Below are 17564 nucleotides of genomic sequence, written 5' to 3'. Positions count from 1 at the left end.
GCAACCAGAAATGGTCTCTATCCTATACTACTCTGCTATGTGGACCACTAAGATTGGGCAGGGGAAGAGACATGGAGACCACCACTGTTTTCATGGGTCCAGGTAACAGAGAGAATTGACCAATTGTTAAGTGAACAAAAGTATTTCAGGCTTTATAAGGTTCTTCCAATCCTGCAGAAATAGGATGAAAAGCATGATAAGACTTCCTTGCAACAGGATGACTACTATCATCAAGTGGCAGTCTCAGCCAAATTTAAAAAAAAAGAAAAAAAGTAGTTTTCCTTTTTAGGAAGCTTCTCCATCTCAGAGATGAAACATAATGGCACAGGGCAAACAATTGCTCTGTAAAAACCTGTATCACCCTTGGATCAAGACTGTAGGGGATATTTTAGAAGTGTGGCAGGAAACCAGTTCATGTGTACACATGCCTGGAATGCTAGCTGAACTGAAAATATCTTAAAATAGCTAAAAAAAGAGCCAGTTTAGTTTGACTACACAGGTTTCCTTTCATGTTTTTAACCTAACATACAATAACGTATTACCTATATTGCTTTGTACTTTAATATATATATTAGTCTCAGACTAGCAGTTTTGATTAAACTTCAACTTGAACTTCAGCACCTGCAGTTCAGAGTGTGATTGGTGGGGGAAGGAACCCAACTATCAGTCTTTATTCTATTGTTATTTTACTGTTTTTGTGAGTAGCTAATGTTCATTTCTTTAAAGTTTATAACCTTAGAAGAAAAACAAATACAATCAATAGGAGCAGTTACAGTAAAACACATGGTATACTACAGGAGCTGATCGATTTCTTCATTCTTTTAGCTTATAAATGCAAAGAAAAAAAAGACAGCAGTATTTATTCCATTTCTCTTTTCAACAGAAGTATGAAAGCAAAACTACAGACTTGTTATAAAACAATCAGCAATACACACATTTTTGGAATACTTCTGTCAAAACACTCAAAACACTCAAGCACTGATGTCAACAGCTAATGGAATTAGAGGGGCTTGTAATTGAGCAAGATATTATCTCAGGGGATAGGATGGTACATTACAGAAAGAGGCTTACTTTCCTTGTTTTAATATAATGTTCAGTCAAATTCATGTCTTGAAAACTTGGCATATAAAAGGCTCAGATCTAGGTAAAGACTTTATAAAAGGGAAAAATGTTGACTGAACATCTTACCTGTTTTCCCAGTTGACGTGCACAGATTGGGCATGGTTCTGGATTAACTCCCCCAGTAGTTTTATCCTGAGACTATGAAGTAGGAAAAACCCTTTTTTATTTCAACAAATAAAATGTTATTCTATATTTAAAAGAGCTACTTGGAAAAAAGAATGCTGAAGGCAAAAAGGGGGGGTTGTGAAAATTCAAAAGCATCATGCATGAATAGATCAATCTTTAGGAATTACAAAATATTTAATCTAAGGTCAGTAAGTAAAAGGATTGCTTTTCATACTGCAGTCCTTTCATGACAGTATCTGCATCTCCACTACAGCTTTGAAAGTCTGCACAAAATAAAAGCTTCAAGAGAGAAACATGTCTGTGAAAATATGGAGATGCACCTCTCATCTTTTCCATCACTGTTGTAAAAGCACTTAAATATACTTAATCATGCTTAACTATGCTTTATTAAAGCATTTTTATACTTACTTGGACACTATGATTAAGTAATGTAATGTATAAAGGTTTTTTTTCTTTTTAAACACTTATTTAACCTACATACCTACTTGTGTGTCTTTGAGAAGCCAAGTTCTTTGTATAAACATATACAGGCCTATCATTTTACAAGGCATCTACTGAATGTACACCAGTCACTTTTAATGAAGATGTTAACTATCTAAAACTACTCCATAGTTTCATATTTAATTTAAAAAATGGACAAAACATATAATGTAATAACATTATGACTATGTGATGACACAAAACAACACACCAAATTTCAACATGCAGTGAATCTCCACAGAAAAAACATTTTCTTGAAAATACGCATTTTAAATGAAAATATTGGCAGGTTTCTTCCACTAGTTAAGTATACTGCACCACTTTAGTTTCATAAAGATCAAGGAACAGTAAACCTTACCTTCTCCAAATTAGTGAGATACAGAAGTTGTCCTAATTTCTTCTGAAGCTGTGATTTGGCAACTGCCTTATCATTCAAAAGTTTCACTCGATTTTGCTCTACCTATCAAAACAGCATTAAATGAATATACACAAAATATGAAATTAATAAAGTTCTTGAATAAAGCTTAAATACATCTTTTGGCAAAATTAAACCAAGCAATTTATTGGAGACAGCTCATTCTGTAAATTTAGAATGAACTTCTCCCCAAGCAAAAATGACTATGAACTCCTTTCCTGTACCCAGTCTGAATACAGAACAGAGAATGGATTGAGATGAGAAATACAAACTTGGTCATACTTGTTTCATTTTCACTGCTGGCTATTTCCAAAGGCAAAAGGAATCTAAAATATCTTAAGCTGTTAAATGTTTCTTTCAAATTTCATTCAATTTGTCATCTATCTACTTAAAACTGAATTCATCCTGGACTCTACTGCTGATTCTAAAAACTATGCATAAGAAAACTAATGTCTTTCCTGATATTTTCTAAAAGTCTTTATTTTTCATTTAACCTATGCAAAGACTGTGGAAACATCAAGCTGACTCCTTTTCAGATTAATTGCAGTTGATACTGGTGTACTTATTAATACTACAGGAGGGGCCAAAGTATTGGGGGTTTCTTATATTGTTGAAAATTCATAAACAAATATTAGACTTTGTTAAACTTTTGTTTAAGCAAAGCCTATAGCCTATATGACTATTTCCCTAGAGAAAAGCGGCATTTTGGTCTAACATACAATCTCATAGAAAAGAAAAGGAAGCCTTTGCTTCTGTTGAAAACTTTTTTTCTGCAGCAACAGAAAAATATAATTAAGAGGTTAAATCAACTCAGCATTTTCTCTATGTTCATGAACAGAAAGTGTCTCTAAGGCTGCTCAGGAATTCCAAAATGCTGAAAATACTTTGCCTTTTTAGTTTTCACTGCTCTTTAAATCCCTGTAGAAAAGAGGAAAACAGCTGAGAAGTCAGGTCAATTTCATTTTCCACCAGCTTGAAAAATGGAAGAACAGCCATAGAGAGGGGTCCCAGAGCCATTTGTCTGCTGCTGAAAGAGCAGCAGCCTTTTGGAAACATGCCACTCTCACAGCCAGAAGCCTGAGAAAATATATCAAGATAATAGTTCAGAGCTCCAGAAGGCCCAGACACTAAATGCAAAAGTAGGTAAGAACTCTTCTGTCACCTAGAGTTTCAGAAAATGAAACAGAGACATATTGTATATAAACAGATACAGACATATATTTTACTTTTGTAGGAAGCAGGATCTAACACAAGTGGCCTTATTCTTTCAGAAAAAACACCTCTTTCCCGCCAAGTACTCTACCTCATGTGGTTCTATAATGTGGAGAACTGGTGGATTTGGTTTTGGCTCATCAGGATGGCGCACTCTCAGCCGTTCTGTAGCCATTGCTAGTTCATCAATAGCAGACACATGATCCCTCAGTACCATCCAATATTCATGAAGTAACTAAAAGAAAAGCCTAAACTAATTAGTAGGTGAATTCTTGAGCTGAGTTACCTTTATATGCCTCTACCATATGAGGTATAATGTGAAAGTCTTTTTGGAGTAAGGAATAATATTTCTTCACAGTAATTCAGCAACAACAAATTATGAAGCAAAACTACACCAGCACAGGAATAATCTTGCCTGCTCTCTTTTCCCATATCTCTTTATGAACAAATATAAATAGTTGTTTCTCTCTCATTTCTTCTACAGCTATTACAATAACTAACACAACTGATAATTCAGAAATCAAAATGCCATGCAAGACTAAGCATAAGGAACAATGATTACACAACTTAACACCTAATTATTGTAGTCAGGCTGCTTCTTAAAGATGAACTATTAGTTCACTTGTTTCTTTAAAAAGATTTTTTTTCCCAGACATTAACAGTTGTTTGAGTGTTCTTGATGACAAAGGAACAGACAAGACAAGAATGATACCTGATTCAATTCTCCAAGCAAAAGTAATTGCTGACATAAAGGAAATGGCTAAGAGTCGAAGTATGCTATACATATAAATTGACAAATGTTGGTATTATTTTAAAAACAACTGATAATACTATACAATGCTTCTTCCCAAGGAAGCTTTTTATAATTTTTAAGTATTGTATCCAAAAATCTTCACTGATCTTACTGAAATTTTAAGACCTTTTGCAAAGGCCAAAAATTATTACTTGGAGATTCTTATTTGTTCAATTGTAAGGATATTTCTAAGCACTGGATTGCTAGATTTGAGTAGCACAGATAACTGAATCAATATTTCCAAGTCAGGATGGATGGAATCATAAACATACTATTTTCATTCTTAGGGGCATATTAGTCCTACCTTCTAGCTCCCAAAGTAAGAGAACATGAAGAGAATATTTGTTCCCTAATTGCAGCAGAAAAATCCCCACCACATAGCAAAGCCTCAGTAACTGGTTACCTTACATCAATTTTCTTGCATGAATTGCAGCAAGCCTGGCACATAAAATATTGAAACATGAGAACAGCAAGGGTCAATATTTTCCAATGAGCATTTTGGTACCATAATCAAATAACCTGACCTTCTGAAAGCAGCACAAATTTATTAGGTATTTCATAATTTTAACTATCAGATACCTAAATGCTGATTAAGATGTCAGTTTCTTTAAACAGGTTTTTGCATTGTGTCACACTGTAACTTAGTATTTTTTTTAAGGAAGCTGCAGAATAAGTTTCACCTCTAAGCAGCCCCCCGACCCTATCCCAGTTTGATGAAAGTAACCAAATTTGCTGAAAAACAATGACAGATGAACTAACCGAACTCAGTCCGTCTTATATTAGGTGAATCACTCTCTAGAATATCTTTTCTTCTTCCGTGGACTAGATCTAATGCCAAAAGCTTTGTACCTGGATGGCGAACTTCTGTAAGAAGTAGCTCTGCTTTTTCAAAGCCTGCTATGAAAAGGCCAATTAAGTGACAAGTCTCTTTAATCATGAAACAGAAGGCTTGGGAGAACGGCCACAGGGAAAAAAAAAATCCTTGCAAGGAGCGGGAGTTTGTTCTGATGTCAGACCACAGAAAATGAGTGCACAAAAGAACCACAAAGGAAATAATCTTGACACTAGCGTAGCAAGGGTAATACACTGAAGTGGAAATCTATGTAAATCAAAAAGGAGGAGAAACATTTAAGAGAAAACATTTCTGATTACATCTAACCTATAAAACAGGACGAGACCCTGTGCCCCAGCTCCTCTCCCTTCTCCATCACTGTTATTCACTGCAAGGAAACCCATACATGCAAGAATGAGTAAGTGAAGCCTGATATATGCCTTTAAATTCCCAGGCCAGAGGAGACTAGTGATTTTGGGTTATGTTGTGTAGCACACATATGCTGCAGTTTACTCCAAGCAAACAAGGCCCAGAAAAAGAGATCTGTACCTAGGACAAGACAGAAAGCAAACTGAATTACAGAACAGACAAGCACTGGATTTGTTGATTCCTGCCACATTCTGATGTAACTAAACAGGAAAACAGATCTAATTATATCAGTATACTGTCTCAACAGATTAAATTATAGTACTTACTAATTTGCTTAGCAGCCAGTAGAGCTCTTTTAGTATTGTTAAATCATATATAAACTATTTTTAATTAAATTGTGTAAAAAGGACTGTGAAAAAGCTTTGCATAGGTAAACCCTACTTTCAGACAGCAACTTAATTTGTTCATATGCAGCTTAAGTTTGTTCACATTACATAAAATGCACCACACAAACGTTTCTTCATAATGTCATTTGCTGTACCTTATATTCTTTTTTCCATGCTTCAAAGAGTTCCAGAAACATGCTGCCTTCTTCAGTTAGCTTAACATCCATTCGGTGCACTTTGGCAAAGGAGAGAATAGCTTTCAAGGCACGTTCCGTTTCACTGGTTGCCCACAGTCCTCGACTTGTGGTGGGTAAACGGTCATCAACAAGTCCTTCTTCATCTTCTATCATCTCTTCAAATATAGCCATTTGGCCTTTAACACTTAAAAACAAACCCAATGTAATATTCATTACTGATTTTGTACTTCCACATCCATTTCTACGTATTCATCACATACTTCAGTCTTCTGAAAAAGGAAACAAAATCAAAACCAAACACATACCATACACAGAGATGTTTTATTACCAGATATCCTGAAACTTGCTTAGAACACAGTGAATATGCTACCAGCAATGAAATCCCCAGCAATGAAATCCCTGTACAGGACATTCTGCCAGCTCAAAATCATCAATAACTTTTGCAAAGGCTTATGCATCTTAATTGTTTTCCAGTGGTTATTGAGGATTCTGGAACTGTCACATACATTAAAAAACACTTTGCAATTCTAACTTCTTAAATCAGCATGAGAGTTGCAGTCAAACTCTGATGCGAAGTCTGCTGCTGTGTATTAGACCATTTAAGAAGACTACAGCTTCCCAGTTCTCCTCTTGACAAAGAATGCCAATTCAGTCATTTTAGATCACCTCTGAAATCTCCTCTCTCACTGTGGCTTTAGCCAAACTATGTTACTTAATTTATGAATTATACAGAACATTAAAATCAGTGAATGGGAATGGTATTATAGCATTTCTAATCTGACTGCACATAAATATGTGCACACATATATTAATGTGTTCAGCTACCATGACTGTATCTATATATGCACTTTCTAAACACTTCAACACCTCATTTCAAATGTATTGTCAAATTACAGCAGCTAGGGAGAAAGTGACATGTATTTGTTCACTGTACACAACTTTTTTTTTTTTTAAGTGAAATTTACACAGAAAAATAAACCTAATAAAATTGCTATTAAGCCCACAAGCAACAAGTTGGTCTTAAATTCTGTAATTAGATTGTTCTATAATTTGTCTTAAAGTGATTTCAGACAACTTAAAGTAGCAAATGTAAAACAATAACTTTCACTTCCTTTTTTGTAATATTAGAAGTTTATAAAGCCATGAACTTACGTGTGAGAAAAGAGCTTTGACTCATATTCTGTGAACAACTCATCTGCCTTACAAAAGACACAGCTGGAATACAGAAGATTGAAAACAGAAGCACTCAGAATTTGACCAGAAAACAAGGTAATTTCTATAAAGCTCTACTCCAACAAATATAAACACACACGAAGTCCTTAAAAATTAACAGTCTCATAAGTACACTGGATACAACTGACTGCAAAAGATTATATAAACATAAAAACAAAATAAAGTCACGTGTCTTACAACTGCATCTACAATGGCTGTGTACATATAAACCCTTACTCTAGATTAAAGATACCATGCTCCTCTTTCTTTGCTTATTTCAAATGAAGGAAAACACATCTTTAAAATACATTTCATGTTTTCTAGACATACTTGTTAAGTGGAAGTCTAACAGGTCGCAAGTGGCAGATAGTGGCAGCCTCAATAACCTGCTTAGAGGGAGGGCCTTCTAAATTTTTCACTGCTTCTCTTACAATCTTCTGGAACTTCTTCACTTCATCCAGTTGGGTTGTGAGCAGGTATTGAAGGCCCCTGCAGTCACGGAATCTGATTTAAAGAAAGGAGGAAGTAATAGCACATTGAATCACCAAGTCAAAATTGAAAGAGGTGAAACAGCTTTATATGTCATTCTATATTGCCCTTTAGTTCATACCTTGCAAATGCTTACTACTAAGTGCCATGTTAACTATTAGAGATCATTCCCATGTCCCCACTGCGATGATGCCCAGTATTCACAGAATAGGAAGACTCAATCCAAGACTTGAGATGGGTAACTGTCAGCAAACAACCTGCACCATTCTGAGTCACAATACAAATCTACTAAAGTTCAGCAATTACAAATACTTAATTTTATTTCTACCTGTTGGCCAACAAATTGACTTTCAAAGCATCTGTGCAATTCACAGCAGACACATGTAGCCATTGCAAAAAAGTTACCGCATTTTGCACCTTCGCTTTCAAAGTCAAAACTATTAAATGCACATGGAAGTGAACTATTTTCCTAAAACCTAGCTGTCTTTCTTGAGTAGACCTGGAACATGAACACCAATAAGTGCTTCTCATACTGTATTTTCCTGTGGACAGAAGTTTCTTGCTGAAAACACGGTTCAAGATGTCATCTTAACAAAGTCTTATGTTCATATACAAGACAATGTTTTGCAAGATGGTGGTTCTACCTCATAGAGAAAGTTTGATCTGACACATCCCTTTTGTAAAGTGAGATAAGTTAGAAAAGAGCAAGTTTAACAACTCTAGTACAGTTCAATTTTTAAAATGATCTAGTTAAGGAATATATATTCTGAAATAAAATAGACAAGTTTGCCTAACATGGTAGTCTGAAAATACATGAATTACAATTAAAAGTCTGTTGTTAATACAATCAGTTGTCAAATGTTCCACATTTATGAAAACCTCCCACATTATACCCTGGTTAACCATCTCCAGTACTCAACTATAATTTAGCACTTGCTCTTTCCACCACTGACTGGTAATACTTCACAAGACTTAAATGCTGTTTTTAGTATTTTTTCATTACATATGCTAAACTACATTAAAAAGGAAATAACTACTATCCTTTTTTATTTAAAAAAACCACAGTTGAGTCACAGATGAAATAGCTTGTCCAAAGTTATACAACTTATCAGTAGCAGAAACAAAAAAGGTTCTTCCTAAATAGCTAATTTCAAGTGAGAAAAATTCAACTTTTTTTGGCAAGCATATAGATAGACAGGTATTTGAGAGGAGACTGCACACCCAAACAATCCTTTCCTCAAATTTATTTAGAACAGAAGCAAAAAGAGAAACCATCATTCTCAAATGGTCCTTCACAATTTGAACCGAATTATGTAAGTAAAACACCTGGTTAAGTCTAATAGTGGGCAAGGGCTTACCATCTTTTGGGATCATAGTAACAGAGTAAACATACTGGAGGATATGTCTTTATGTATCTGTGTATTTCTGTATACACACATACACACACACACGCACACCCTCTCCCTATAATATGTATCTAATTAAAATAAGGGCAAGAGGCAATGGACACAATGCAATACAGGATATACTGATTAGACAGAAGGAAAAGTTCTTTCACCAAGTGGGTGGGTCAAATACTGGAAGAGGCTGCCCACAGAGCCTGTGACATCTCCCTCCTTGGAGATATTCCAAACTTGACAGGACATTACATGATTCTGTAATTGCATACAATAAACAGGACTTGTTCAAGGAAGATTTCACACACTGATAATATTACCAACTTCTTGACATGATGTTATCTGTTCATGTGATGATATCTGAAATACCATTCAGAACAAATGCACTAAAAGGTAGCTATTAAGGTCATTTGCTTGCATACACACACAAATCCGTAAAGCATTGCTTCGTAAATTAAGAGCATCATATCTACTTAACCCGCAGGCTTGTCACTGTGGAACTTTGCAAAGTGGAAGTATGTGGCTAATACCAGATAGCTGCAGTTCCAGTAGAATTTGGTAGTACTGTTTTCTCTAATATGAAACCAAAACAGAACTCTTTGGTCATAAAAACAGTGATGATATTTTATGCTGTTATCCAAGCATTTTCTAAAATAACCTGACCACTTCCTGTTTAGTTTAAAGCCAGCTTATTTTAGAGGTTACTCAATTTTAATGCAATAAACTTTGAACTATTTTTGCTCAGCAGTTGCACAAGTGCAGAAAATTATAAGACCATCATAGATAATACATAGGACAGCATCTTAAAGAATGCTTGTCCAGGAGAAAACTGAAAAATTCTCCTGCTTTTGATGTTTTCTACTTAGTTATCCCCTTTTTCGGAGCATTTTTGAAACTTAGTTGCAGCCCAGGTGTTCTGAAGCAAAAGTGCCTGCCATTTAATTGTAACTGTTAGCAAAGACTGATTGGAAGACTTGAGCAGACTTAACAATATTCATTATTCTATTACTGTAGTTACTCTCTTACTTGTCCGCCATGGACAGTTTATTAGTTTGCTGTTTGTAGTTGCTGGTTATCTCATTTTGCACACGCTGAACAAGCTCCTCATCGATGGCATATTGTATTGCTGTCTGGATGACATCCAACCACCAAGGAGAACCAGAATGTATCTGTATGCAAAAGAACAGATTTATTTGTGAACATTCAAGTAGTAACCAATTTACTCATTGTGGCAGAGACTTATGCTGCTCTCTAGGCCTCAAACACAGACTGGCAAATTCCATGGATGTTACCAGGACATAAGAATATGCTTATAAAGTACCCCTTTTCCTGCTTAAGTGAATACATGATTAAGTGTTCCACATTCCCAACTACTTCCACACTTAAATCACTTCAGTCAAGTTAGAATACGCCAAGGCTGCCTACACAAAAAAGACACAGAAAGGGATATTGTAGATATTGTAATCTACAAGTTGCCTGTTTCTCTCTTTGAGGGGAAAAAAAAAAGTCACACACTTTAAAGAACAACACTTTAAGAGAAAGTGAACGTAGATGGAAAAAACATTATTTCCTAGTGTGTTTTAATCCAAATAGCATTTACTCTCATGTCTTCATCAATTCATTAATACTTTGCACCTTCCCATTAAACCTGAATTGTCCGAAAGACTAAATGCAGTTAATATGCGTTTAATCATTGTGCTTAATGCTTAAAACAAACAAACAAACAACAAAAACAAAAGGCACACTTCCTTTGGAAGTAACTGAAATCCCATCTGATATACAACAGAAATATTTCAAGGCCAAAGCCTGTAACTTCTAGAACTAAACTATATGTGAAAAATAGTTAACATAAAAGTAAATATGGTGTTAAACTGTACTAGAATCATCTCACCATGACTGTGTACTTCTCTTTCAAGTTATCTGTTCATCATGTATTGTGATCTCCTTTAACTAGGGAACACAGAATACGTTTTTGGAGTGAGTGAGTGTGTGTGTGTGCGCGCACGCGCGCGCATTGCTCAGCTCTCATTCCAACTAGTGCTTCAAGGAATTGTCAGAGCGAAATACCTGGAGTTCTGGATGAACAGATGAAAATGATTTAAAAAAAATCTAAATTCACAAACTAAATATGTAAGAGATACCTGCCTTTCTCTGGAGCTCCCGAATTGTCTGGAGAACTGGCTGTAAGGCCTGATGGGCTTCTGCAACTTCTGCATTGGATTTACTCATATAATGCTGTCGAAGTTGTTCTGCCTATATGAAGATGGGAATATAAGTCTTGCACAACTCATCTACGTTTATAATGTATAATTAAATATGTAAAAATTCCCCAGCTACCGTACTGTTTTAGAATGGCTAGCTACCTAAAGTGCACCTTCATTTCTGAGCAAAATTTAGGATTATTTTTTTCCCCTCTAGAATCTGGCATTTATCAGTAAGCCTAAAAACCACTTGTGAAGACAAACTATGACAAAGATGTTAACTATATAACTTTGCTTTTTGACAAGTCCAAATAGCACACTAGGAACACATTACATTAAAAATGAACTTAAATTTAACTCATATTCTTCACTGTATTTTAAAAAATACATTGTGTTGAACCTAGACAATAAAAACATCCTAGAACAATCTGAGAACAACTTGATTTAACTTTACCTACATACGGTACTTATCCATACACTAAGAAAAGTTGAAATACAAATTTTATTATTTTTAGGTGCAGATATATTTCTTCAATAAAAATTACTTCCAACAGTGAAAACCCCTTGTGGCATGTGATTCTGTGAAAGATTTACTCACTACCAGTCCATATGATATTTTAAAATCTGCTGAACGAACAAGTTGTGTCTTACACATAATACACATATATCTTTCACCATTACATTCATTAGATATCTTTATTTTGTGCATTCTGAAGTGCATTAAAGACTTAATTTTGTTTTGTTTGCTTGCCAAAATAATTATATTATTGTTATGGATGAAGCTTAGCTATTGAAACCAGAAAGGACACTCAAGTATTTGGATGAGCTGCTTGGGACAGATGGCTATGAAAAGCAGTATCTGCTTATCATTTGTAAATAAAATACAAAGTTTCCAATCCTGCTCCTCACAACCTCAGGAAAAGATATAAATAAATTGCTGTAGCTACAGGACAAAAAAAAATTGACAGTATTTCTATAAAGGCTGGTAGAAACATATTTAAATATTTAATTCTACCTCTCCAAGGGGTACAAATCAGTTATCTGAAATGCTCAAACATCATTTTATCAGTCTTTCCCTAAATACTCAGGATATTCCTATACTCAGAGATGTGATCATAGGGAAAAGAAAGTGGTTGAACAGGTAGTAAATTAGTTTGGTATCCTGCTCCTGGTACAACATTAAAGTCAGCTTACTTGCTAACATTTTATCATTTTGAACTGGGTTTGAAACAGCTATCTTTCACTCATGCAAATGACACTTCAGGGAGCAGCTATCTGTGAACATTTGACTATAGAAACTAGTTCAAGGAGAAGTTTCTACTACTTGTTACAATATTCTTACGAGATAAGTATAAAAGGAAGGGGAGTTTGGGCGAAAAATGGCCTAAAGTCCTGTCTATGTGGGGAAACTAGCGTACAGTAAGCTAGGATGCAAGCTTAATGCAGTAGCTAGTTCAGATGAAATTCCTCTGTCACACCTTATCATACAAGTGAAGTGCAAGGCATGCACTAGGAGATTCAAGTTAGGAGACAGCAGCTAATATGGCTATAATTTGCATACTAATAGTACAGCACATAAACAATTTCTAAGGGGAAGGACCACCAATCATCATCTTGGTGGCAAAGGCTTCAGGAAATAAAAAAACTGTCATATGTTTTCAGGTTTTGTTTGTTTCCATTCTGTACACGAAGAAAATCCCAAATGAAGATCTTAAAAAGACAAGTGCTTCACATTTTTTCCATTGCTGGGTTGTTGAAATCCCCTCCCTCCCCCAATCAACTTAAGCAACTTGTGACTAGAAACCAAGAGCTATTAGAACATGTTTCAGAAAAACAAAAGCGAAAATGCTGCCTATACACAGAATGTGTATAAAAATATCACACAATATCCAAATAATGAGAGAGAAACTTATCACCACCACACAAGTGGAGAGGTTGAAAGAACTGGGCTTGCCCAGTCTGGGGAGGAGAAGGCTTAGAGGGCACAGAATAGCAGCCTTCCAACAACTAAGAGGAGGTTACTGAGAAGACAGAGCCAGGCACTTTACTGAAGTGCCTGGCAAGAGAACAAGTAGCAAAGGTTATACATTGAAATGGGAGGCTCTTATATGGAAATTTTTCTTTCACTGTAAGGATAATTAAGTATTGGAACAGCTTGTCCAAAGAAGTTGTGAAATCTCTGTACTAGCAGATTTCAAAGGCCAAACTGGATAAAGGCCAGGGCTACCTGGCCAGAAATCAGTGTTGACCCTACTTTGAGTAGGAAGTTGGACTAGTGACCTCCCAAGGTCCTTTCCTGCCTTAACGACTCCACAATAACAATGTTCTTTTGCAAACATGATCCATATGTCCACAAGTAACCAGTGAGGAACAACTGGATCCCAGCTATCTTATCAGAGAGATTTCACTGTTAAGGACATAGTAAAACAGGCTGATGTAGCCAGTAACATACAGTGACTTGCTTATCTGGCCAAAGATGGCCAAACTTTGTAGACACGTAGGAAGTCTAAGAGTGAATGGAGAAAAGCCAGTTACTATAGGGCATGTGAGTATGAATAATACAGAGAAGACCTGGACAGACCCCCACTGACGAGATTCAGGCGATGAAGAAAACTGAAAATAAGACCTCCAACCTGAAGGCTATTTATTCTTATTTCTCTGTTTAGATAAAATAATGAGGGGTAAAAAAAAAAAAAGTGGGGTGGGGGATTCAAGATAAGTCTATACAAAAAATGAACAATTTACCTCTTCTGCAAGTCGGCTATCACGCAAAGTTGGTGGAATTCCTGGGTGCTTTGCCAGCAACAATTCCATCAAATTGTGTGTAGAATGAAGTCTCTGAACATACACAAAGTCATTGATAATCATGAAAAAAATATTTAATCATTTGTGACAGGAAAAGATTAATTAAGAATGAAATTCTATAGCAAGAAATTGATACTCATTTAAAGTAAGATTTAATTTTTCTCTCTTAATCTGAAAGCATCTTAAAGTAAACAAGCATTGTTCTCCTCATTTTGCTGAGATGAGAAATAAAACACAGACTACAAGAACCTTCTTCAAGATCTCACAGCAAATCAGCAGGAAAGTCTGATATCAGCTCTTCTGATTCTGTTCTATACACACCCTCCTAATCGAAGCTGCCCTTGACTACAGGAAACAAGTTATTTACAAGTTCTCTTTTGTAATGATTTTCAGAATGTAATGCAGAAATAAGTCACTTAGACCATCTAAAGCAAAACAAAGTATAAGGAAAAACCAGCTCCCAAAGCTTCAACCATTCACATATTTTTAACTTTTCTGAAACAAAAGATGGCTTAATAAAACATGACTTTTTTGTTATTTTTAGGGAGAATAAATTTGATCATTAATTATGCATATATAGGCTCACCCTTTGTATATCCCAAACTAGACTCCTAACATTATGCTGCCTGCATATCCCACCAACTCGTACTGGACACCTCCACCATTTGGATCTAGTGCCCTTCTTGTCTCCCTAATTCAGCTTTGCCCTGTTACTGTGCCATCCCCTGAACAGCATTAGCCAGCACTGGCTTGCCATTTTCTAACACAGCCAGCTCTATGCAACCAGGAAGTACTCAACAGAAGTTGAGTTTTATCACACAGCAGCAATATACATTTTCAGAAAAAAATACCGCTTTATATTCAATTCAGTATAATGGCTCTATTAACATTCTCGTTATACTGATAAAAGTCTATGCTGATATAGGTATCCCGATTAGAAAAATGTCTCTAGAATTCACAAAGGAGAAGGACTGAACAAAGAAGCATAATGGTGGCATCAGATGACAACATGGAAGATAAGAATAATTTACTCCACTTAGTGAAGCAAGCAAACAAAAACAACAGACAGTTGCTCACTTCTTATTTGTTTATCACTAACATGCCTAAAATATCTTGTTATGCCAAAAAATGATAATTTTCAATTTAGAACTGATATTTCTTGAAGAGATACAAAGGTGTTAGTTATACAACTCGTTATTTCTTATTCATCGTATTTCTCATAAAGCATTCAAAATATAATCATGTTTTTTCTGAACAGATGCCAATACACTTCAATGCTTTTTCACATTTTGATGCGCTTTCAGGATCATCTTCTGCAGTGCAACAATTTTTAATTCTTCAACATGACATGTTTGTATCATTCTTAATGCCATTCCAGCATCTTGTATTCGCACCAGTCTACAACATAGTGCTATTAATGCGAGCAGTCACAGTCATAGACAGAAGTCTAGGGATACAGCTTGTTAAGTTTTATTATAGAACAGCAGGTGGAGATCATACACCACTTCTGAGGTACAATTAAGAATGACAGGTAAAAGCTTTTTAGAAATAGAGTGGCTTGTAAAAAGAAGAAATGTGAAGGTCACTGGACAGATTACTATTTAAATATTGTGATTATGACAGCAGGCTGAAAAAGTCATTTGGCACACTGCTAAGGGGAAGAAGAAAAGATTGACCTTATAAATCTACAGCATTCCAATTCTTAATTGTGTCTTTATATTTAGATGTTCACTCACTTGTAAGGAATCTGTTTTGAGCTTTTCTTTGTGTTCTTCAGAAGAACGCAACACTTCTCTGTACAGCTCTGCAGCCGACGCGTATTCTCCTGAATAAAATAAAAACATTTTTAAAAAGCGCACACACATACACATTGTGTTGGTCTTTAAATCCAAGCAGGCAGGACTTACACTGGCAATGTACTAAAATGTTTTTGGAAGTGCTGTTCTGTATCTGCTTATCTTCACGCAAGTCTTTCCCATTCGTTCTCTCTCTTCCCTCCCCCGCCCCCCCCCCCAAAAATTGTTAAATACAAAGTAATATATTTTACAAAAACTAAATCATCTTCCAAGTTAATTATCTTTTGTCACAGCAAGGTCTGCAGACTTCTTTGATCTTAAAACGTGTATTCACACTTGCATTAAATCCAAAAAAGTCAAATGCTGCATTAAAACAAACATCATCTACAACTCATTGCAGTGATGCATTACTAGTTTTGCACTGTGAATACCTTATTCACTCTTACAGAGCATTAACCACAAAAAGCCATGAAGATGTGTCATATTTGAAATAAGCAGAAATGATTAACTACACGCAGGGAGCAAATCTACTGAAGGTATCAATATTACAATCACTTTTTAGAAAAGAGATTACATAAAATAATTTAAGAAGAAATGCAAAATTGAAGTTGTATATACAGAAGCCGTAAAAAAAAAAAAGTGTATATTACCTTTTCTGAACTGACAGAAATTTACTTTTTAAGCCATTAATAGTCTTGAAAGAATCTTACGATAAGGGGAGAAGTATAGAGATATGAAATGTATAAAGACAGATATCAGGGTAAAAACAAAGCAGAAAAACATCTCCCACCACCTTTCTAGATATTTGGAGGTATAACAATCCTATTTCAGTAAGATTTGTTGGTTCTTATATTGAAACAGAGTGACCATGTAATACAGCATTGCCATTGTTAGTAACAGGCCATAAGCTTTGCACTGAATTTGCAAAGCCTCAGGACTGCGGTTTGTCATGCCTGCTTTTCCTGATCTGCTTGCAGGGTTGTTGTGATTTTTTTAAAAAAAAAAAAAGAAAAAAAAAAAAAAGAAACATGGTTTAGCTGTAACAGTAATTTCTCTAACTGACCAGCTGTCTATGGCTAATTTCTTTTACTTTTGTTTATCTTTGTGTGGTACAAATACAGTTTTATATAAATAGCAGTAACAAGCAGTTATTCTATGTAAAATGAGATATTTATGACTAACACATAACGATGCAGGGTAGTGAAATACAGGCTTAGTACAATAGCAGAGGCCTTCAGAAAAGTGGAGACACAGGATGCAATATAGAGGAATACAGGCATGGGGTGATAAGAGATGGGGCACAGGCTTGGCACTGAAGACCCTTCAGCTATAAACAACTCGCCCACGATCAGGTAAAGAAATACAAACCTAGAGCTTGACAAAATTGTTTTAGGAGTAACAAAGAGAACATAGTATTTAACATATGTAAAAGGCATCACTCTGTATAGTAAATTTGATTGTAATGTGGAACTGCAAACCAATAAAGACAGAAACGTGTAAAAGCATGTTAGCAAACACAAAAATGATTCCAAGCAGATCCCTGAGTGAGGAAGAAGAAACCATCAACACAAACCTCATTTTCCTCCTCGCAAAGAACTCCAGATATTGACAACTCACTGTAACATCCCCACCACTAGAATGAAACCAACAACCTTAGGACCCAGAAGGGCAGTGAAGGTGAGCATAACACCAGGAAAAGGCATAGAAACTAAGTGGGAGTATAACAATTTTA

At 35.5% G+C, this 17564-nt stretch overlaps 1 protein-coding gene across 5 annotated transcripts in view; it reads right to left on the bottom strand.

Moving 5' to 3' along the window:
• SHPRH (SNF2 histone linker PHD RING helicase) overlaps positions 1 to 17564 on the bottom strand; it is a 54944-nt gene that overhangs the window by 13037 nt on the left and 24343 nt on the right. For all 5 annotated transcript variants that reach the window (XM_026100274.2, XM_026100273.2, XM_064509193.1 and 2 more), the window contains exons 15-24: positions 15773 to 15861; positions 13977 to 14069; positions 11176 to 11283; positions 10057 to 10199; positions 7475 to 7648; positions 7085 to 7147; positions 5891 to 6116; positions 3447 to 3590; positions 2087 to 2188; positions 1189 to 1260 (exon numbers count right to left, since the gene is read on the bottom strand). In XM_026100274.2, the coding sequence (XP_025956059.2) occupies positions 1189 to 1260; positions 2087 to 2188; positions 3447 to 3590; positions 5891 to 6116; positions 7085 to 7147; positions 7475 to 7648; positions 10057 to 10199; positions 11176 to 11283; positions 13977 to 14069; positions 15773 to 15861 (1214 nt within the window). The remainder of the gene's footprint in view (positions 1 to 1188; positions 1261 to 2086; positions 2189 to 3446; positions 3591 to 5890; positions 6117 to 7084; positions 7148 to 7474; positions 7649 to 10056; positions 10200 to 11175; positions 11284 to 13976; positions 14070 to 15772; positions 15862 to 17564) is intronic.

This window comes from Dromaius novaehollandiae, chromosome 3 (genome assembly GCF_036370855.1).
Source record: "Dromaius novaehollandiae isolate bDroNov1 chromosome 3, bDroNov1.hap1, whole genome shotgun sequence".
Lineage (NCBI taxonomy): Eukaryota > Metazoa > Chordata > Aves > Casuariiformes > Dromaiidae > Dromaius > Dromaius novaehollandiae.
This window is presented reverse-complemented; position numbering and strand designations above follow the sequence as displayed.